At 35.7% G+C, this 22,639-nt stretch overlaps 1 protein-coding gene across 3 annotated transcripts in view; it reads right to left on the bottom strand.

Annotated features, from left to right (window-relative positions):
* Nucleotides 1–11,560: 11,560 nt before the first annotated feature.
* The window catches only part of LOC150106188 (uncharacterized), a 185,288-nt gene continuing 174,209 nt past the window's right edge, over nt 11,561–22,639 (bottom strand). For 2 of the 3 annotated variants that reach the window (XM_090392218.1, XM_090392219.1), the window contains exon 7: nt 11,561–11,925. In XM_090392218.1, the coding sequence (XP_090248344.1) occupies nt 11,842–11,925 (84 nt within the window). In that variant the 3' untranslated portion in view covers nt 11,561–11,841. The remainder of the gene's footprint in view (nt 11,926–22,639) is intronic. The other variant, XM_090392220.1, reaches the window with a different exon arrangement.

The following is a 22,639-nucleotide window of genomic DNA, read 5'->3' as shown; positions in this document are numbered from 1 at the left end:
CTAGATGAACACAAAATCGTTTTCTCCTAATAACCTTTTTTTTTTCTCTCCCATAATGCCAATTTTTGCATAATGCAATTAACCCAGTTGCATACCACTGTTGTTCTTAGATTCTCTCCATTCCTCCCATCATAATGTAGTTACCTCAACCCCTCTGTGTTAGGTTGCATGCCAATTAATTTCTCAAGGTTACTGATACTTATCACATCAAGTGTAGGCCCGCTTTTCTTATGCAAATCCATTCTTCCTTCGAACTCACTGCATTTCTTCTGCACAGTCTATGCTAGCAAACATTTGCCACCACAGCCTTTCTTATTTCATTTATATCACAGTTAGGTAATATGCTTATGATTTTCGCTTACTCATTATCACTTCTTTCAACAATGCTTTTATATTGAACTTATCGCTGTTAATTCGCCTTCGTCCTACTAGAATTAAGATCTCTTTTGATTTTTCTTTTCGTCATTTTTAATTGCATGTGCTTTTAATTTTGTACTAATGGCACTACTACTGGGTATGAATAGCATATGTTATGCTAACATCAGTATAATTTTTTTTTTTTTTAAAGCTCAGGAGCCTGTGTAGCTCACTGTAGACTGTGTGTGGTTTACTTTTTTTTTTTTGTAGTAAAATTATCACTTGCATATATATTTACAAGCGTCAAATCTAGAAAAAAAAAAAAAAAAGAATTTGTATATAGTTCATATTTTATTCCAGTACACACTCAGGATTTAATTTTTTTTTTTTTTTTTTTTTGGGGGGGGGGGAAAGGGTGCCGAGTTGAGTAGATTTCGCATCCCATACGACCTATGACTGAGCATCTGCAATGATCGCTAATTCATAAGTAGTATAGAAATAGAAGACACGATGCAATATAAATAATAAAATGAATTTTAATTAGGAAATGATTTTTGGAAAATTTTCTAGTGTTTTTTTTTTTCTTTTTCTTTGGGGGAGGGCAAGGCCCCTTTGCCCCCCCTCGTGTGCCACTGTTTTATTCTATTCTAATTCAATAAAGTTTTATAACACTGCAAACTGTTTCACTGTATACTGCTTTAATAGTAGATGGATTTATTTTAAAAAGCATCTTACTCATGGCTATGCCACAAGAAATGTAAATCCAGCAATAGATACAGGAGAAATTTTATAACTCACAGCAGGTGAAGGAAGAACTTAAATCATCTCCAGAAGTTGAATAAGGGTGTAGTTAAGAAGAATGTTGCAGGTTACAGGTTCTTTTCATGGTGTGTAATGAGTGAATGGAGTAAGCTGTCAGTGGACATTGAGTGCATTATCAGCCAATGTTTTTAAGGAGACATATCATAGCATTACACCCTTTGCAGCCCTTCCTTGACTCCCTTCAGGTGCCTACATATAACTTTATCATTTTGTCAAATTAATATTCAGTCTGTGCAACAGCTAGTACCTCCTCCTCACACAAATTTCTTTCTGGAGGTAGCATCATTGAGCTCAGTTTTGTATACACTAGGTTCATAGCTTTTTAGAAAAATGGGCACTCATCAGTTGAATTGTCTTTTCTGCATCTGCACCATCATACCATCCACACTGATGAGTTATTCATTTTCATTATGTTTTACTTGGGAAAAAAAAAAAAAAAAAAAGAACCTGTGTAGCTCAGAAGGATTACAGCTAACTGCTGTAATCCTTCTGGCCTGCACCTTATAATTTTCATAACTGACATTTTTACTGAAAGTTATTTGGTCCTTTTCATTAAAATTGAAACAAACTATTTGATTTTTAAGAGACCATGGATTTAATAAACATTTATACAAATCGTCTACTAGTTTCGCTAGCTGTAACTGTCTAGCTTTGTCGAGATGAGCAAGGTTATGCTAGTATTAAATGCAAAAACAAAAGAATGAAGTAACGGTTAAAAACAGACAAATTTGAGTGCACGCGTGATATCACACACATAAGGCACGAAGACTTAGTTATTGTTATTAAACCTACCACAACTACAAGACAGTTATTAAGAGCCACGAAGGATAGCGTCGCTTTCTACAAATATGCAGGTGTTTGTAGCATACCATGTACGTGTGGACTTACCTACACAGGCCAAACCTCAAGAAGCTTAGAAATTCAAAAGAAGGAACATGTCGGAGATGTCAATCATAATAAAACAGACACCTCAGGGTTAGCACACCATTTCTCAACCTGAAACCATTCAATAGATTGGGACAACAGTTCCATGCCATATATCGAAGAGGATTTTAGATGTAGAACCTTTAAAGAAGCTGCAGTAGTCCTACGAACAGGAAATAATCTCAATAGAAACCAGGGAATAATATTAAAAAACATGTAGAAAAATTTGTTAAATTCATTAAGTTGAACGGAACTAAATTACGTGAAAAATTACATAACTCAACTTAATAATAACTAAGTCTTCACACCTTATTGCATGTGATGTCACGGGTGCACTCCAATTTGTCTGTTTTTAACTGTTACTTCATTCTTATGTTTTTGCATTTAATACTATCATAACCTTGCTCGTCTTGACAAAGCTAGACAGTTACAGCTAGCGAAACTAGTAGATGATTTGTATAAATCTTTATTAAATCCATGGTCTTAAAAATCAAATAGTTTGTTTCAATGACATTATTCTTTATATATATATATATATTTAGTATTCTTTCCACAATCTTTTTCATAAGAATATCTTGCTTTAATAAGATTGCACATCCATTTCACTCCAACCCTGTTTATTCTTTAAATCCTAGGGACATATTCCAATATTGCATAATTTAAGTATTTTTAAAATGCTTCTGATGCACTGTTGATATCCTTCCTCTCCAACAACTGACACTATTGGATTGAACCTAGTATTGTTCTCAGTTGGTCATAATTTTCTGCTTTGAGGTTCAGCATATAGCCTTTTCTAAACAGAATATCCATATAATTAACTACTTTCCACATCAGCACAGAATGATCACTGTCACCAACCAACCAGAGCAGTCATATCTTTTACTGAAACCTCCTCTGACATTATATATATAAAATCAGATCTAATACTCACTGATCTCAAGTTACATCACATGCTGCTTAAGCTGTCACCCACCAACTCAATAAATTTGGCTTCACTCTTTTTATGAGATTTCACTGCTACCCAATCAACATATACACTATAATCATATCTGCAGTTTTCAAAATAAAAATCTGTTTATAAATTTTTCAAATAGAATATTCTTTATTGGAACAGCCTGTCCTAATCACTTTCAGAATAAAAGATGTGCATTGCTGCAGAAAGTACTCTTTTATGGGTACACTGTAAAGTATCTTTATGCTGATGGAAAATGGAGGTTGAGCATGGGGTGGAAGTTAGTGGTGGTAGGAAGATCATTGGTGCCTTATTGGCCAGGTGTGTGGGCATCTCTGAACTCCAACTTATAGGTTTGAATCCCACTGCAGCATGGATGTTGCGAAAATATCCAAGTGGTTGGCAATTTTTACTATTCAGTGTGGGACTGCTGCTCTGCTTATTGTAGGCCTTAAGTAGTTTGAAAAAGTGCATTTTAAGTTTCTAGAGCATCTTCTTGAATTATCTAAGCTTAGGTATATGATATTAATGTTGCATTAATAGATTTACAACTTTTCATATGTGAGAATGTCATTAAAAAAGGTTGGGTAAACAGCACTTGGAAAATTTTGTTATAGGAATTCACTTCTTCAGAGAAAATCATTAGCTAGAGAGAAAAACAGAGGTTTACCATAAAATAAAATAGTGAAGCCTCAAAAAACAGAACAAAAACATACCCTTTGCAAATAGTTAAGATTAACATTTTGATTAACATGTGTTATGAACTAGTTTTGAATAGTAACTGTTTTAATCATTTTATTAATAAACACTGTGCACAAACAAGTGCAACGTGTTGTATTTATTAGCAAGGCAAGAGGCTTGTAAATGGAAAGCAAAAAATGGTGAAAATAATAGGCTGAACGTGTTCCAAATGATAGAACCAGAAGTGGGAATTATGTCAAGTGTTATTGCAAAGTTGTAAATAACAGGAGCATATAATATCAGGGTTGTACTTCATGATAATGTGATGAATTTTAGTTTTCCTAGAGTGAACATTAGACGTAAGCAATGTTATCTAGAATTCAAAGAGTTGATGGTTTTGGCAGGTATGAATGATTTGAAAGGTGATAAGTATGAACTGACAGAAAATGAAAATATTAGCTGAAGAAGCAAGAGAAGAGGGAGAAAATTTGTAGTTTGTTGCCACAATGTGAGAAGAAAGAATATAATAGCAAATCAGTCAATGCACACCATATGTGTAAGAAGATTGATGTTGAGTTCACAGATGTATGAAGAGAATTTGATGGAAAAAAGGATATATGTGTAGAAAGATTGATGTCGAGTTCACAGATGTATGAAGAGAATTTGATGGAAAAAAGGATATATATGAAGAATGGTCTGAATTTAAACGAATTTGGAGGTGGGTGTTTTTGGAGTGTTGATTATAAAGACAGAATTGATGTGCAGTACAAGGGAAATTAAGGTAGAAACAGGCAAGTATGCAAATGAGTAAGAATGATCAAATTATGCCGAATATATAATATTTCTAGTTTTGAACTTGAACATGGGAATTACAGAAAGATGTGCTAGAGAATTTCTGGACTTGAGAAGGATATTGCATTCATACATTAATGCTAGAAACATTACGAGTAAGGGTGAGGAGTTTAGCATTGATTGATTTCACTTGGCCTGAAATTTGGTCAATGGAGAGGAATATAATTATAGATAAAATAAGGGATATTATATTTTATGGGAGGAAAGACAGAAAAGGATTGGGGAGTGGAATTGCTGAGACAACAAAGAACTGCAATCAACATTGGAAGAAAAACAGGAAGGCAAGAGCAAGATCACAAGAAGATGCATGTTTAAGGCTATGGGCAATGAATTTTGCATCTAATGCAAGTATAAAAAGGCTGCTGATTCATGTTCTAGAAGTCTGGTGATCAAGGTGATGTTGACCATAACGCACATTAGTATTTTTAGGTACTGATGGTCTGACGTGTTTCCCAGTGTTCAGGACAGGTTTTGAATAAAGAAACAGACTCAAGAAAAAGTCTGCTGAACTTGTATTCCCTTTCTAAAGTAATGTGGCCTTTTTCCAGTGTATTCTGTGGAGGATTTCTTGGGTACTATAAGTCATGAGCAGCCATGGTAATGATACTGGGTGCAGTCTCTGTGTTCAGATTCTGAAATCTGCCCTGCTGTTTGGCCAAAGTAAGACAAATTGCAGCTGAAGGATACTTGAAAGATACAGGCAAATCTAGGGATTGTAGTTGGTATATTCAGAGAACAGATAAGTTATTACCAATTTTATGTGGTTTGAAGGTTTTTATGTTTTTCCTACCCACAAAACGCTATTTGCAAACTAATAGTACAATTTGTACAGTGGGTGGGCTAGGGATTTTTCTATTTTTAGGAATTTTATTTATTTTAATTTTTTTTTATTTCTAATTTCTTTTCTACATAATCTGGAAACACTGCTCTAGAGACAAACTTTTTTTAAGCCATATTAGGTCTCCAATAAGCAAGATAGTGGTCTCACACCAGGCGATGAAATTCATCTCTTGCCTAAAGACAATCACAAACAACCATGCCAACGGTGGGATTTGAACTCGCAGCCTGCTGGTTGGAGAGCCAGTATACTAACCACTCAGCAGATTGTATTTTTCCAACTTTGCAGAAGTGTCATGGATATATGGGATGGTATGGATTTCCGGCAGTATAAGTTAGATATATCATAGTTAGGTTCCTGTAGTATAAGTTACATATATCATACCTTCTTAGCCTGGCTAAAAAGGTATATCTTTTTGGTATTCTCATCAGAGCAATTATACCCTATTACTATGCAAAGTTTTTGTAATGCCATACTACTGAAAGATGTAGTGACCGGACTGTTAGTGTATGGATGTGTGTGTAGACAATGAACACCAAGGATCTATTCGACTGATATATCCAAGGAAGGACTAAATGACTTTTTTAAAAAAACAAACAAACTGAATCCAAGGGTATGCTTTTCAAATATGTGTTATAAAGAGTTCAAGAGTGTCAGTCATGTGGGAAAATAGTGGAGCCAAATGGTAGCATCAGTGTGAAGACCTCCATCCCAACGTCAGTCTTGTTACAATTCATCTTAAACTTGAACTGTGGCAAGACAGACACTGGGATGAAACAAACAAAATAGAGGGTATAGCCATGGCTCTATTTTTTTCTCTTCCTCCCACCAGAAAACTTCTTTATGGAGTCATATGAAGAAAAAACTTTAAAACTTCTCCACAAACACTTACTGTGTGCTGTGCTATGCAGGTGTGCATGTTCTGACATGAACATCAGATACATCTGAACAACTAACATCTCAATTCACTTTAGTAAGGGAGGAACCTCTTTATTCACGGCATTTGCTGTTTAAAGAACACAAAACACATACAAAGTCCGGTATATTAAATACTTTAACCATCTCCACTCCTCCCAACAGTACGGCATTATAAAAACTTTGATAAACAGTAGAGACAAATAACACTTTGAAAATATTCATTTGAAGATTCATTTGAAACATTCATCTCTTTTAATGTTAAGTGATTATTGCCAATGCATGCTGTTCTTAATTTCATATTTCTCCCAAGAAAAATTTCACAAACTGAAGTCCAATGTGTTCCAGGTAAGATTTATGCAAGCATACATGAAAAGAGCTTGAGAAAGATTGTGGAAGAGAAACTTGGAGAAGAACAAGCTCAGTTCAAGCCAAATAGAATTTATCAAGATCAGATTTTCACTTTAAGACATAGTTGAGAAACCAAGAGAACATGACAAGGATCAGGTACTTAAATTTTGTATATCTAGAAAAGGCATACAACAAGGTGCCCAGAGAAAACCTTTTCAAAATACTACAATTATATGGGGTGAATGCAGTGCTTTTTTTCTGGCGGTACACAATGGTACGCGGTACCGGCACCCTTTTTCTTAAGTTTTTAAAAATTTGCGATTTATTGACAGCAAAATGTATTATAAATATTCCGGTAGATGGAATTGTGTTCACGAATCGAATTTTCAGCGTTGATTACTCATATGTTGGTACCCTGCTTTCCTGTTTTCATAGATTGGTACGCAACCGGAAACAGGAAGTTGTGTTCACTTTCGATTTCTTCCAATATCAGTTTATCATTTCCATATTCACTCTGCAACAGGCAGGTGTTCACATGAGTTTTGAATTAATCTAAGTTAAATCAGTGCAATCATTGTTCAAAATGAGTAAAACAAATAGTTACTTAATGCCAGTGAATAAGAAAAGGAAGGCTGAAGAATCAGAAATTGTTGAATCTACTTGTGATCCTGTAAAACAGAAAACTAGCACTGAAAACACACTTGGTGAAGAGGATCACAAAACCAAGACCGAAGATCCATGTGGTCAAAAGGAAGCAGATTCTGAAAATGATTGGCCCCGAATGTTGGATACTTTTGCAGAAAAATGACTTCTGTGAGAGAAACGAGTGGCTGTATGTCAAGAATAAAATGTTAGGCTGTAAAGCGTGTCGTGATGTCGGAAGTCTTGTCATCGATAAACACATGGGAAAGTAAATTTCAGCGAGTGAGCAAATGGTAAAATCAGTTATTTTGGAGAATCTCGCAAACAACAGTTAATGTCATTAAGAAAAAAGACTTACGATTATAAGGAGAGTGCAGCACACAAAGTGTGCCAACAAAGCGAGATGACGAGGGCATCGGAGAATATGTTAAAAGTGTGGAAGTTGCTATAATAACATCTTCATGGTGAGTACCAGCACCTTTTTTCCCAGAAAAAAAGCACTAAGCGAATGTAACATTATAGAGAGCTATACATAGTCTATATTTAAGTTGTCATTCAGTAGTTAGAATTGAAGGAAATACAGGAAGATTGTTTGATGTAAAATCAGTGTTAAGACAAGGCTGCACATTATCTCCACTCTGGGGTGTATTCCTCCACATGGTGCACCCTAGGTAATGCTAAATGAGCTAGAGCGACTGCTGGCAGCCAGACCTATCTTAACGATCTCATGGCTATAGACACATGAAATTACAAGCTATACAGTCACCAAATGGTCTTTTTCAGGACCACAAGAAAAGAAAACTAGGTGCTAATTTCCAGATTTGCCAACTCAACATTGAAGGAATCAGCTTTGTTAAAAGTCAATATCTCTCACAAATCCTTCGAGAAAATGATAGAAACATAGCTGTCATTCAAGAGATGCACACAGATAATGAACAACAATTGAAATCTAGAGGAAAAATTGCAGGGTACGATATACTAGGAGCTACACATCACAAAGCTCATGGCTGTGCAACTTACGACGCAATAATATAGAGAATGCCCACTTAATATCAGCACATATTAATCAGAATATACACACTATCATAGACAAAATTGAAGATCTCAGAGTGGTTAACATCTATAAGCCTCCCCTGGTAGAATGGCCACCTGAAGTAATTCCCATATTTCCACCATAGGAGATTTTAACAGCCATCATACCATGTGGAATTACAATAATAATGATGGAAATGGTGAAGCAGTAACAAACTGGGCTGAGCAAAACAATCTTAGCTTAATATCTGATACAAAGGAACCTTTAAGGCTGTAGCATGGAAGAGGAAATGCAACCCAGACCTCTGCTTTTGTTATCCAAAATTTGCAAAATCAGCCGATAAACACAAGACAAGTTTATCTTGAAGATTTTCCACACAGCCAATGCCGACCAGTATTGGTAGAAGTAGGAATACAAATACTAATAATACGGTCCATTCCACGACCAAGATGGAATTTTCAAAAAGCGAACTAACAGGATTTTTCAAAAGAACTGGATAAAATAGTAAGATGGATACCTCCTGTGAGTGATTCATTGACAGATTCATTGGAGCAGTCATATCAACAGTGAAGAAGTATATTCCAAGGGGTTTCCGAAAGGAATACATACCTGGCTGGAATAAAGACTGTGAAGAGCTATACCAAGTCTACTTAGAATCTGGCGACTGTGACATAGCTGACGAATTACTCCAGAAGCTTGATAATTAGTGCAGAGAAAAATGGATAAAAACTACAGAAGACTTAGACTTTAAAAATCAAGCAGAAAAGCATGGAGCCTATTAGAGAAGTTAGGTGGAAGTAACCCAAAAATCACTCGTAAAGATCCTTTGGTGACTCCAGATCAAATTGCCTGTTGAATAACTTCGCTGTCTAGAGTCCCTCGAGATCATCAACGCACACGGGAGGTTAAACAAACACTCAAACTTACGACAAAGTGCAGATGGTAGCTCCCAATTTTCAAGAGAATTTACCACAGACAAAATAACTGAGGTGAAAACTGGCAAAGCATCAGGCTTTGATGGTGTTCACCCTAAATTCCTGGTAAACTGTGGAAAAAATGCTCGTTGATGGCTAAAAAGATTCTTTTCTCACATTTTAAGGACGGGGAAACCTTCCAACAGCCTTTAAGAGAACCAAAATAATAGCCATATTAAAACCCACCAAGCCTCAAGATCAAGCAGAGAGCTATCGCCCAATTGCACTCCTCAGTTCCTGTTATAAGCTCCTCGAGAGATTCCTCCTTAACAAAATTGGGCCAAAAATATCTGAAGTTATCCCTATTGAGCAAGCAGGCTTTAGGACTCAATGTAGTTGTACAGACCAAGTACTAAGCCTTACTAACCATATCGAAGCAGGCTTCCAGAGATGTTTGAAAACCTTTGTCGTGTTTGTTGCCCTTACTGCTGCATACGACACGGTGTGGAAAGAGGAGATGCTATACAAGCTGATACAAGTCATACCATGCAATCCATCATACGACTTATTGGTAACATGCTTTCTGACAGGTTCTTCCATGTGGTACTGGGAAACAATGGGTTCCCACAGGCCTCAGTATTAGCACCAATCCTATTCAACTTATATACATCTGATCTACCGACAACTAAGTCAAAAAAATTTGCTTATGCTGATGATATAGCCCTCACCATCCAACACAAGAGCATTGAAGTAACTGAAGATATTCTCACAAATGACCTTAGAACCATTGGGGAATACTTTCATAAATGCCAAAACATGAAACTAGCAGGTATACAAGACAGCATTCAAACCAGTTTTAGTTGTGGATTTGAGAGTTGGGTTAAAAATAAAGCACTTGATCAAAGACTAGAGACCACAGAAATGAGGATTATGAGAAAAATTAGGGGAGTGAACAGATGGCATAAATGGTAGAATCGTGTTAAAAATGGAGATATTAGAAACGATCTTGACATTGTTTGCACAAAAATGTGTGAGCAGGACTAATATATAAGGTGGTATTAGTAAACTTAAACAGAATAGGAGAGGAAAGGTTAGCAAAGGAGGCATTTGATGCAAAGATGGTAGTAGCAAAGAGATCTAGAGGAAGATCAAGATTTAGGTGGACCTTAGAAAAACGAAATGTTAGATATTTTGAAATACAGTAATTTTGGAGTGCACACAAGTAATAGACTAATCTGGAAGATAATTGTTGATAGGAGATTAGTAATAATGTAAACTTAATCATGTAGTGCTATCATAGTAGATTAAATATATCAGGAAATTGATGATGGTTTTGTTAGCCCATAGCTTATTTTTTCTTCTTCTTCTTGCATCATACAGTCAACTCTTACTATAGCAAACTCGTAGGAATCATATGGGTAGTTTGCTATACCAAATTTCTTTTGTATTGTGCATATAGTTTCGCAATCACTTTTGCAGAGAAGTATGTTATTCACAGACAGACCATAGAAACATCTTTTGCACAACCATGCCACCTGAAAAACAATTTTGAATTCACAGTTCAAGACTTCAGAGATCAGGACACTGTTATATCAAGTGAGGTTGTTGTAATTGGCCATTGATTGATATAGAGAGAATCAAGTGTATTACTAAAAATCTTGTCTGAAATAGATCAGAATGATTAACTGTTCTCTGTTCAGCATCTTTTGTTTAATATTCCATGGCATAGAATTTTTAATGAATTATTTGTGATCACAACTATTAAGTAAACAATGCCATTACTCTATTCATTTGTTTTTAAAAGAATTAGTATTGAATTGATACCTTTGTTCAGGCTTACAAACCAAAAGATGCTGTTATCAACTGATTGGTATGGTATGTTAATGACATCACATAGCACCAACTTTGGAGAATCAGTCATGAGATGCCACTTCCCTATGTAGTACCTCACAACTACTTTCTGCAAAAACAGACTGGCTATTAAGTCTAAATCAGGATTTAGTGAAATCTTAACTCAGCTACTGGTGTACATTTCAATAAAAAACTTGATTGCAAACTGCAAGATTGTCTATAGACTACCCTTTCCAAAAATGAGCTTGGACTGATATATATGTCTTTTGTTACTTATACACATAAAAATAAAATGAAAAACAAAATTTACACAGAAACTTCTTTTTTTTTAATATTTTATTTAAATCTAAATACTCTATGGCTTTCAGTTTCTCACATGAATAAGAGTAAATGTAACTTTTGTGATACCATGTAAATAGAGATAAATCTATCTTTTAAAGAATATTTTATTTGAGTATATTACAATCTATGTAAGTAATGGCCAGAAATAAGTGATCATATACATGTGGATGAATGCACATGCATGCCGCATACATACATATACAGACACAACGTAACAACACTTTCAACAACTTACGTGTTGAACTTTTTATGCTTTGACAACTATGATGAACTTAAAAATCGCAACAACCTCCCCCCCCCCAAAAATGATTATTTATGTACAATTCTGATTCTGTACATGTTAATGTAATAATGACCTAGAACTATTTTATGTTTTGTCAGGTTGAGTCAAAGGTAGAGTTACAACAGGTACAGATTGCTTGATTGCTTCTTCATAACTTGGAGGCAAATCCTAGGGGAAAATATACAATTATGAAGGCAAAGAATGAGAAATTATAAATGTAATAGTTCACAATATTTAAAAATATTTCACATATGGAGAGGAGTTCAGTGATGCAACAACATTTAATCAGAGGCCATGCTTCAAAATTACTGCTGAATTAATTAATTTAAGACTTAAATCTCAATGCACATTAAGCTAGATATTCTTCTACAATTGACTGACTCAGAGAAATATCACTTTAATTCAGATTTCAGTCAGGAGTTACTGAAAAAAAAAAAAAAAGGAAAAACTCCAAGGCAAATTATCAGATCTTATGAAGTAGGCTGCTCTATATCAGGGTTTCCCAAACTGTGTTCTGCGAGAAGTTCTCCTGGAATTTGTCATTTTAGTTTTCTAAGCATTTTTCATTAATAAATATTTTATAGTGGAAATATTCTGAGGAGAATAATATTCGTGAATATGTCAAAAAGCTCAGACCCAGAACGCCTAATAACATCTGTGTAGCAAATGTTAGTGACCAAGCTATGTATTTTTAAACGTGGAAGTATTCATGAATTATCGTTAATTTTCACACATCGAAACCTTTCAACAATCGGGAAAGAGAATACTGCTGTTTATGACCGATCATAAAAATTGCCTGCAAGCCGATTACAATAATGGGTGGCGTATCCTCTGTTCTCAAAACTGAAAGAAATAACATTTGTGTTGCAAATGTTAGTGACCAATCAGCAAGGAAGTATAAAGAAAATTTTTCCACTAAAATTGAACAGTAGGAATTCCTATGCAATGCAACAAAAATCAAGGTTTGATTTTAAACCAAGTTTGGTCAGCGTTTATCAAAAATTTACCCAGTTCCTACGCAATGCAACAAAAATCAAGGTTTGATTTTAAATCAAGTTTGGTCAGCGTTTATCAAAAATTTACCCAATTCAGATCTTGGACAGAGTGAAAGTGAACCACAGAACGAGACATCAAATATCATTGTTTCCAGCTAACACATATTAATGGTTATAGATAGACACGTATTAATGGGTATAGATCTGTTATTCGGTTTTTTAAAGAACTTTTTTGATGTTCATAATACCAACAAATGAACTTGTTTTTTTCGTAATTTCTTATAGTCTGTGCTTTAAACTGTTAGTTATCTTTACCTCTGAAGATGTTAGTGTGATGACTAACGAAACTTGTCTGGTTTGTTTTTTAGTACTTGTTTAGTTTTAAAAAACAGTCTTTTTTAATAAAAATGTGGTCACAAAACCGAAATAATTCGACTGAATCTCATATTTATGTTTCTAAATGGACCAATGTTAATCAGTTTCTATGAAAGTCACACTATATGTTGAAAATAAGTTTCCTTTAGTGTTACACAGTGATCAGCATTCATTTCAGACAAATCATGAAGACTATAACTGTGTTAGAAATAATTATTTTAATTTCCCAAGGCTATGACCTCCATATTAAGGTCATCATCTGGAGTATACAGAGACAAGCTATATTACATTTTACACAGTATGCCAAAGAGAATGATTGGATCAGCAGTTATTCTACTAGACTGATCTCTAGTGAAAAAAAAAAAATAAAATAACTACATCAAAGTTATATTCTATTTATGACAACATCAACGAATAATTTCATATAGATAGTTTTATAACAGCGAAAGTGATGTCCTAATTTAACATGAGAGTTGTTATATTAGAATTAAGATATCCTAGATTACCTATAATTGCCTCTTAGGCAGGAAGGTTATGCAGGTAGAATATGTGCTTTCCATATTCTTGGGATTTTTAGACCATCATTATTGTTAAGATTACGGTGGTTGATAAGAATTTCACAGGCCTCCTTAAATTTACGTTCATACCATGTTTTGGTGTGATGTAAACAACAGTTACCTTTCCAGTTAATTTTATGTAGAGTATTCATGGCATGATCAGAAAGGCCAGCTTTACCATAGCTATGAAATTTAATGCACTGTTTATATTCTGATGTTGTCATAAATAGAATATAGCTTTGATGCAGTTATTTTATTTTATTTATTTATTTTATTTCTTTCACAAGAGGTCAGTCCAGTAGAATAACTGCTGATCAAATCATTCTCTTTGGCATACTGTGCGAAATGTAATATAGCTTATCTCCGTGTGTGTATATATGTATCCTCCAGATGATGACCTTAACATGAAGGTCGAAATGTAGGAAATAACATAATTATTTCTAACATGGTTGTGGTCTAGTATCAGGATCTTATAAAGACAGCTGCTCACTGCAACAGGATGCTGTTTGCTTTGCTGGATCCTTTCTTGGTTTTGGGATGGCAATGACAGTTGACTCATGCTAAGAATCCATAACCTCTTCCTCTGTAAGTATTCTGTTGTATATTAAGAGGAGGAGATACATGGAAGATGTTTTATCATCTCATAATAGTTGTCATCAGAACATACTGCACTAGGGTGAGATGCCTTAATAAATGGTTGATTGTACAGCTCTGACTAACTGGTACAAACGTTTAACACCTGTTGTTCTTTCGATATTAAAAAAATCAGGAGGATACAATGCTGAGTTTTCAGCAAAACGTTCTCACAAAGTGTCTGCAATAGCTTTGGATAAGCAACAATACATTCATTATGTTCTAAGTTAGACAAATGGCATATTCTGTATCTACCTTTCATCTGGATTTTATCCATTACAATTTTTACACTGGTTGTTTGATTAATTAATGCCATAAATAGGATCCATAAATGTTTTCGACTCTAAAATCTCACATAATGCGCTTTGGCTTGAAAATGTTTAAATGCTATTGTCTGTTGTCGTAGGGTATCTATGAAATATACTCCATGATTTCTCTTGATCTTTTTTTTTTTTTGGGCTGCTTGGGCACTCTGGGTTCCACCAAGGCTTTGGATAGAGTGCAAATCAAGATGATGTTTTTGATTGTTCGGCCAGATACTATACCAGCAACACAACAAGACTTGGGTCCCAACCTCGGAACATGAAGTGAGAGACTTACTGTAACACTGTTGATCCTTGCAGGCAAGTGCACTAGTTGACCGATCCTGCCAAGGACTGCCTGTCTTGACAAAGCAGGGGCCAAACTAGTGCATCCTACTTTGGCCTCCTGTGCAACCTGTGGTAATAATGGTCTAGAAGAAAGGATATTAAAAAAGATTCAGGAGAAGTAGAACAAAGAATACAGGAAAAAAAGCAAAGAAAAAGTGGAAGAATGAAAGGGACCAGTACAATCACTGGGAGGTCCCATCCACCATGAATAACTGCCCTCACAGGGAGGAGCACTGGATGAAGGAGCAAGATAGGGAAGAGAGATAAGAATGAAAGGTAGGGAATGGTCTTCTACATCAGAGGTTCTTTGCATGAAGTAAGCTAAGTTCAGCATTGGGTACCTCAGGTTCACCATTCCTGTACTCACTAAAGTGAGAACCTGAAGATAACTATTCAGTGCAACTTAAATACCAACTTGCCATGTAGCAATCCATCAAATGTCGATTAAATCTAGAGAGAAATTAAACATGCATTCCTTCAAGGACTGTTCTTATGTTATTATAAAGTGTTACTAAATTACTAAAGAAAGAGCATTCTTTAACAACTTCACATTGATTTCCATAAATAATATCACTACGACCCATTCAGTTCTGTCTGCATGTCCTTCATACGAGGGTGGTTCCATAAGTTTTCAGCCTAACTTTTAGAGGTGATAGAAAGAAAACAACTGTGGCCCTTTTCAACTTAATCCCCCCTTACTTTAACAGGCTTTTCACATCTTCCAATTAACATTTCTATGCCCTTGAAAATATAATCTGTACTTTTGTCTGCAAGGTCTAAAACTACATCTTTCACCTTACTGTAATCTGCAAATTATCTTCCCTGAAGGTTTTTCTTCAGTTTCCAGAAGAGGTAATAGTCATTAGATGCTAGATCTGGGCTATAGGGTGGGTGTTCAATCTCCTGAAGCCACAGTCCTTCACAACAACAGCCATACGAACTGGAGCATTGTTGAGAAGCAGGTGAACATCATGACTCAGCATTCCTCATCTCTTCTTTATGGCATCACACAGTTTGTGCAGGAGTGAAGCATAATAAATAATCTGCATTCATGGTAGTATTCCTTTCCTTAAAGTCAATCGAAAGAATTTCTCAGCAATCCCAAAAGATTGTTGCCATGATCTTCTTGGTGGACTGAGTGACCTTGGCTTTTCTCGGCAGTGCTTGTCTGGTTTGCGCCACTCCATGGATTCCCTTTTGGAAAGAGGATCATAATAAAGGACCACAGTTTCACTCCCAGTGACAATGGATAACAGCACTTCTGATTCCCTTGGCAAAAACTCTGAATTGCAAAATCTTGTAAAATCTTGCAATTCAGAAAGAGCATTGGTCAAACAATGCTCTTTCTGAATTGAAGAGAGAAGTCAGGGCACCCACCTTGAACTGACCATCATGTGAAGCTTCTCGTGAATGATGAAAAAGTTGGTTATTACAGAAAGCCCCAAACTTACTGAGATTTGAGCTTCAGCTGTCTGTCATTGAGCAGTTTCTCCTCAACAAGAGACATTTTCCTCAGTCATCACTTCCACAGGCCAACCGTCACGAGGATCATCTTCAATGCTCTCTCTTCCTAGGTGAAGCTGTTTAGCTCATTCCTTCACAATGGAATATGAAGGAGAAGCTTCCCCATAAACACCAAACTGCAGTTTGATAGCACTTGGAGAAAGCCCTTCTTTGGTGAAAACTTTTATCACAGTACGGTACTCGATTTTTAACATTACAGCCACTCAGCGTGCCATGTGTCAGTCAAAAGAGTGCCTCCAACTGAATGACACAGGTAGAGTTGAAACTGGTACACCAAGCTCCACATAGATGGTGCTGTCTGTCTTGCATAGCATTTTAAAATTGGTGTGAAGTTTGTATGTCAGGCCGGAAACATTTGGAACCTACCTCATAACTTTTCCAAAATTTTATTAATCTATAATTTATAAGAAATTATAAGAGACAAATCTGTAATTTAATGCTTCCATTTTACCACCACAGGTAACAGACTGATTTGGAGGAAAATTGTAGATAGGAAGTTAGTAATGATGTAATCTTTCATGTAGTACTATCATATCCTGTACACCCCCTTGAGGATATATATCAGGAATTTGATGATGATGAATGATTTTACCATGACTTCAGTCAGATAGTAGCACTGATTTCTTAGGAAGTCTTTGATTTCCAATTCTTTACTGAGTAATAAGGTATAAAACTAGTTGGTGATTTGGATATAAGAGTGATGGCTGATGATGGACAAAAACCAAAGAGTAGTATGTAGAATAAAATCCAGGAGAAGGCAGGTAATTAGTGCCATGCCATGCGGTCTGTGTTTGAACCACTACTATTTAATTTGTGCATCAATAACAGGAAATATGATTTAAAGGGAAATAATGAGTTGTTATGGAATAATGCTAAACTGAGTAGTGTAAAATTAAGATAAGGAGAGCCTGCTGAATGATTTAAACAGGCTGACAGTATAGATGAAAGATAATGGATTGCAGATTAATTGGGGAAAAATGTAAATTCATGCATTTGTTATCTCTGTACTACATTGATGGAACTATACTACAAGAAATTGAAGGTAGGGATTTGAGAGATGTTGGTGTATAGGGAGCTCAGTGGGGATATTGCAAAAGTAACCAAGATAATCCCATAAACTATTTGGTTACTAAAGAATACACTAACATAAAAGAATTAGAGAAGTTTTCATTTCCCCATTACAAAGCTTTAATACAGCCTCATCTGGATTACTATGCACAGCTCTAGTTCACTTAGGTTTCTTGGGAATGAGGAATTGGTGAAAGAATCCCGAGGTATGTGACCAAAATGTGAGTGGTCTGTGGAATGGTACATATGAGGATAGATGAGTTTGCAAATTACAGAAGTTGGTTGATAAGTAGAAAATAAGGAATATGATAAAAATGTTTACATTAATAAAAAGATTTTAAAGGATCAATATACATGAAATTTTTCAACACCCAGCTAAGAGGGGGGGGCAAAACAAGGAGGAGATCATCCCTCGATTACCGAGTAAGGAGTATGGTTAGTAAAGGCTTCATTGGCTACATTTTTTGTTTGAAGAAGGGTGATTGACTGGAATAGATTGCCAGAGCCTGCTGTGAGTGTTTTGTTAGTGAATGCATTCAAGGAAACGTATAATAGGTACTGGTGTAGATAGTAGGCTTCCCACGATGAATCTTTAGACTACACATACTGGGTGTCCAAAAAAGAACTTCGGGGTTTCTAACACAACTATTTTCTATTTGGACCATCAATACAATGGTGTTTTGAGCATATTCGTGAAGTGACAATGTTCAAGTTGTTCAAATGTTGTCCACCAGATAGCTGTGCAGATGTGCTGTGCTGTGCTGCAGTAATGGCATTGCCACAAGAGAAAGCACAGTGCTTATGGTTCTCAGAAATTAAGTCAGTAACAACTGTCCAAAGGAATTTCAGGTGGAAATATGGTAGGAATGCTCTAAGTGACAAAAACATAAGTGGCATCAACAGTTCTTGGAAACAGGAGTGTTTTAAAAGGACATCAACCAGCTAGGCCTACAACAAGTGCTGAAAACACATGGAACAAATTAGACTGTCTTTCTAGCATAGCCCTAACCATTCAGTTCGTAGTGCGAGTCGTCAATTAAACATTCCTAAAAGCACAGTGCATGCCACTGTTTACAAGAGATTGAAACTTCATGCTTATAAACTGCAGCTTGTTTATCACATTCGGCTTACTGATAGGCCACAAAGAGTGCAGTTCATGACCACCATGTTAGACCTCATTGATGAGCAATGTTACATGTGCATGAAGTTGTCAATCACCATAATTGCTGGATGTGTGTATGTGTGTGGGAGGGGGTCAGAAAATCCGCATGAGTTGAAGTTCATCCATAACAGTCCGAAAATCAATATCTGGTGCAGCATCATGATTGCATTGTTGGGCTATTTTTTTTCCATGAGGAGATGATTACAAGTGTGGCATAGTTAGATATGCTAGAGAACTTTGTGTTTCCCCAGATTGAGAATTTGTGGAGGACATCATTTTCCAACAGTATGGTGCCTTGCCACATTATGCAGCGATTGTGCAGACTAAACTCAATAACTGATTCCCAGGAAAATGAATAGGCAGAGGAGGTCCCGTTCCTTAGTGACCGAGCAGTCCTGATTTGACTCTAATGGATTTCTTCTTTTCATCATCATCATGAACCGTGGGCTCATTGCCCGTTGATGTCTGTTTCACTATCTTCTTCCACCTTTCTTTGTCCAGTGCACAGTGTCGTAGTTTTTGTACACCCATTCCACACCAGTCTTTTATATCGTCTATCCATTCTCTGTATGGTCTACCTCTTCTGTTTAAACCATCTAAAATACCAAACATAAATGTCTTTATCTTCCGGTCCTCACTCATTCTACAGATGTGTCCAAATAATTGCAGCTTCCATTTTATAATCTTCTGCATTAGATTCTGTTTTGGTTGTATCTTCTGATAGACTCTTCATTGGTGATTTTCTGCCTGTAACAATTCTTCCTGTAACAAGTTCTTTCAAAAAGAATCCAAAATTCTTTTTCTTGATTCCTTATTTATTACCCACGTTTCAGATCTGTACAGTACACCGCTGAAGATGCATGTTTCCAATACTCTTAGTTTTGTTTGCAGACTGATCACTTTACTTTTCCAGATGTTTTCCATGGCCTTCAGATTTGTTCTTCCCTTTGCAATCCTGATCTTTATTTCTTTTTTACAGTCCAAGTCATATGTCAGTTTACTTCCCAAAAATGTGAATTGTTCTACATTTTCTATATCAGTTCCATCCACTTGTATCTTTTGTTTCATGTTCTTCTCACCAAATATCATTGTCTTTTGTTTTTTTCAAAGTTCATAACAAGTCCAAATCTCTTCCCTTCCTCATTTAACAGTTTCAGTGTTTTTTGTAGTTCTCTTTCGTCTTCTTCAATAATAACGATGTCATCTGCAAATCTCAGATTGTTAATTCTCATTCTATGTATACAGATATTCCTTTGGCATCTTCTTTCATTTTATCCATTGCTCTTTCTAAATGTGCGATGAAAATGCTTGGTGATATTGGGTCTCCCTGTCTAGTACCTCTGCTTGTTTTAAACCATTTCCCTAAATCATCACCTATTCTAACAGCTGCAACTGCATTCTGATAAACATCTTTTAATACAGCTATTAGTTTTTTTTTATCAATTCCATAGGATTCCAGAACTGCTAATGTCACTTTCTGGTCAATACTGTCAAATGTTTTCTGAAAATCAACAAAGCAAGTATATATGTTTTTGTTTTTTCTCCTAGCTTTCTATGCTATTAACCTCATTGTCAAAATCTGTTGAATTGTAGTTCTATCCTTCCTAAATCCTGCTTGCTAGTCTGCAAGGTATGCTTCCAATTGTGTTCTCAATCTTTCTGTCAATATGATCATCATCACTTTACCAAGGTGGCTTATCAAGGCAATTGTTCTATAATTTTTACATTCTAGCTTATTTCCTTTCTTGTATAATGTTACTAATATTGATTTCACCTACTCCTCTAGCATTTTCCCTTCTTTCCATACCATATTATGTAGTTGGTACATTTCTGTAACCATACTTTCACCACCATATTTAATCATTTCTCCAGTAATGTTATCTTTACCAGGACTCTTGTTGTGTTTTAGCCATCCTATTGCTTTTTCTACCTCTCCTCTTAAAATGTCCATATCCTGCTCATTACCTGGTCGTGATATCTGCTTCAATTCTTCAGTCAGTTTCCCAACGCTATCTGAATCTAGTTTTCTTCATATGACTCACTACAGTATCTTGTCCACTGCTGTACAATTTTTTCTTTATTCATCAATACTTTGCCTTTTCCATCTTTAATTGTGGTCTGTTTTGGTTGCCACTTTCTATTAATGGTTCTGATCATTTTGTATACCTCCCTTGTTTTATGCTCTCCATAATACTGTTCTATATTGTTGCATTGGGCTTCTAACCATTTCATCTTATCCATTCTGACTGCTTTTTTTTCACCTCATTACACTTTCTTCTATTGCTCTTCTATTTGTTCTGATGTATCCCTTCTTATCTTCAACATTCTTTTCTCCTGTACTAACTTCAGTGTTTCTTGTGTAATCCATTTCTTCTTGATCTTCTCTTCTTCTGGTACTGTTTCTTTGACTGCATCTTCTATCCCCTTCATTACTCTTTTCACTCTTAAATTAGAGTTTTTTTTTTCTTTCTCCACACTTTTAAGTTTCTCTTCTAACACTGTTCTGTACCTTCTTCCTATTTCTGCTTCACTTATTCATGCTGTATCTCTTCTATTCTGATGTTTGCAATCACTAAACTATGGTCCGAGTCTATATCTGCTCCTTGAAAAGTTCGACATTGCTGTACTGATGTTATCCATCTTCTTTTAATCATATCAATCATGTTTTTGGTTTTCCCATCATTTGATAGCCATGTCCCTTTTCTACACTCCTTTTGTTGGAATCTTGTGTTACAGATCATTATCTCGTGGTCCACAGCAAATTCTAACAATTTTTCACCTCGTTCATTTCTTTCTCCGAAACCATATTTTCCCATGACTCTTTCCCAACCATCATTATCTATTCCAACTTTGGCATTCTAATCTCCTTCAATTTCTTCTTTCGGGGCTACATAAAAGACTGTGTATCAAGAAAATATCCAATCCCTTGCCCACTTGTGCCATAGAATAAAAACAACCATAGAAGCAATCCCTATGGATATGCTTACCCGAGTGTGGTCTCAAGTGGAATTCTGTTTTGATGTCTGTAGAACTGTAAATGGTGCATATATTGAGTTACACTAACAGATAATCAAACTTGTGACATTGTACTTTGATAATATATGCTACATACATTCCTGCTTCAAAATGTCATAAAATAAATTTCCGACAAGGAGACTATCGCCCAAAATCTTTACAGCAGTCCTTCAAGAAATATATCCAGGTAGGCCTACCTATTAAACAATATAAACTGGACAAACCTTGGTATGAAAATTAATAACAGAAACTTAACACACCTAAGATATGCAGATGCTATCATAATTTTTGCAAACACTCCAGAAGACCTTAATATAATGATAGAAGACCTATATCATGAAAGCAGAAAAGTCGGTCTAAAAATAAACAGAGAAAAAAACTAAAATCATGTTTAATCATTTTGTAACACCAAAAAAACAATTTCAGAGTCTCTTCACATACATATTTAGCTCATCTCATTGATCTAAATTGTGGACTCCAAAAGGAAATAAATAGAAGAGTTTAACTGTTAAACTAGAAGAGTTTAAATAAATAGAAGAGTTCAAATACTGAGTACTCTGGATGTCAGTAAAGCTGTGGGACTGGATGGTATTTCACCACGAGTTTTGAGAGAATGTGTTAGGGAACTGACAGTGCCTTTGACCTGGCTTTTCAATGAAAGTCTGGCTGCAGGAAAGGTGCCCATGGAATGGAAGGAAGGTAAGATAGTGCCATTGCATAAGGGGGGGGGGTAGCAGACTGGAAGTGTCTAATTATAGACCAGTTACAAACTTGTCATCAGTAGTGAGTAAGATCTTGGAGAAAGTAGTGAAGGACCGTATACAGCATTGGGCAGATGAGGGTAATGTGTTATCTGTGAGAGTCAACATGGATTTGTGAACGGGCACTCTTGTTTTAGCAATA

The sequence above is a fragment of the Typopeltis vanoorti genome, chromosome 5 (assembly GCF_054136105.1).
Source record: "Typopeltis vanoorti isolate ZY-2024b chromosome 5, IOZ_Tvanoo_1.0, whole genome shotgun sequence".
NCBI classification, from domain to species: domain Eukaryota; kingdom Metazoa; phylum Arthropoda; class Arachnida; order Uropygi; family Thelyphonidae; genus Typopeltis; species Typopeltis vanoorti.
The sequence above is the reverse complement of the archived record's forward strand: the minus strand, read 5'-3'. Positions and strand labels throughout refer to the sequence as shown.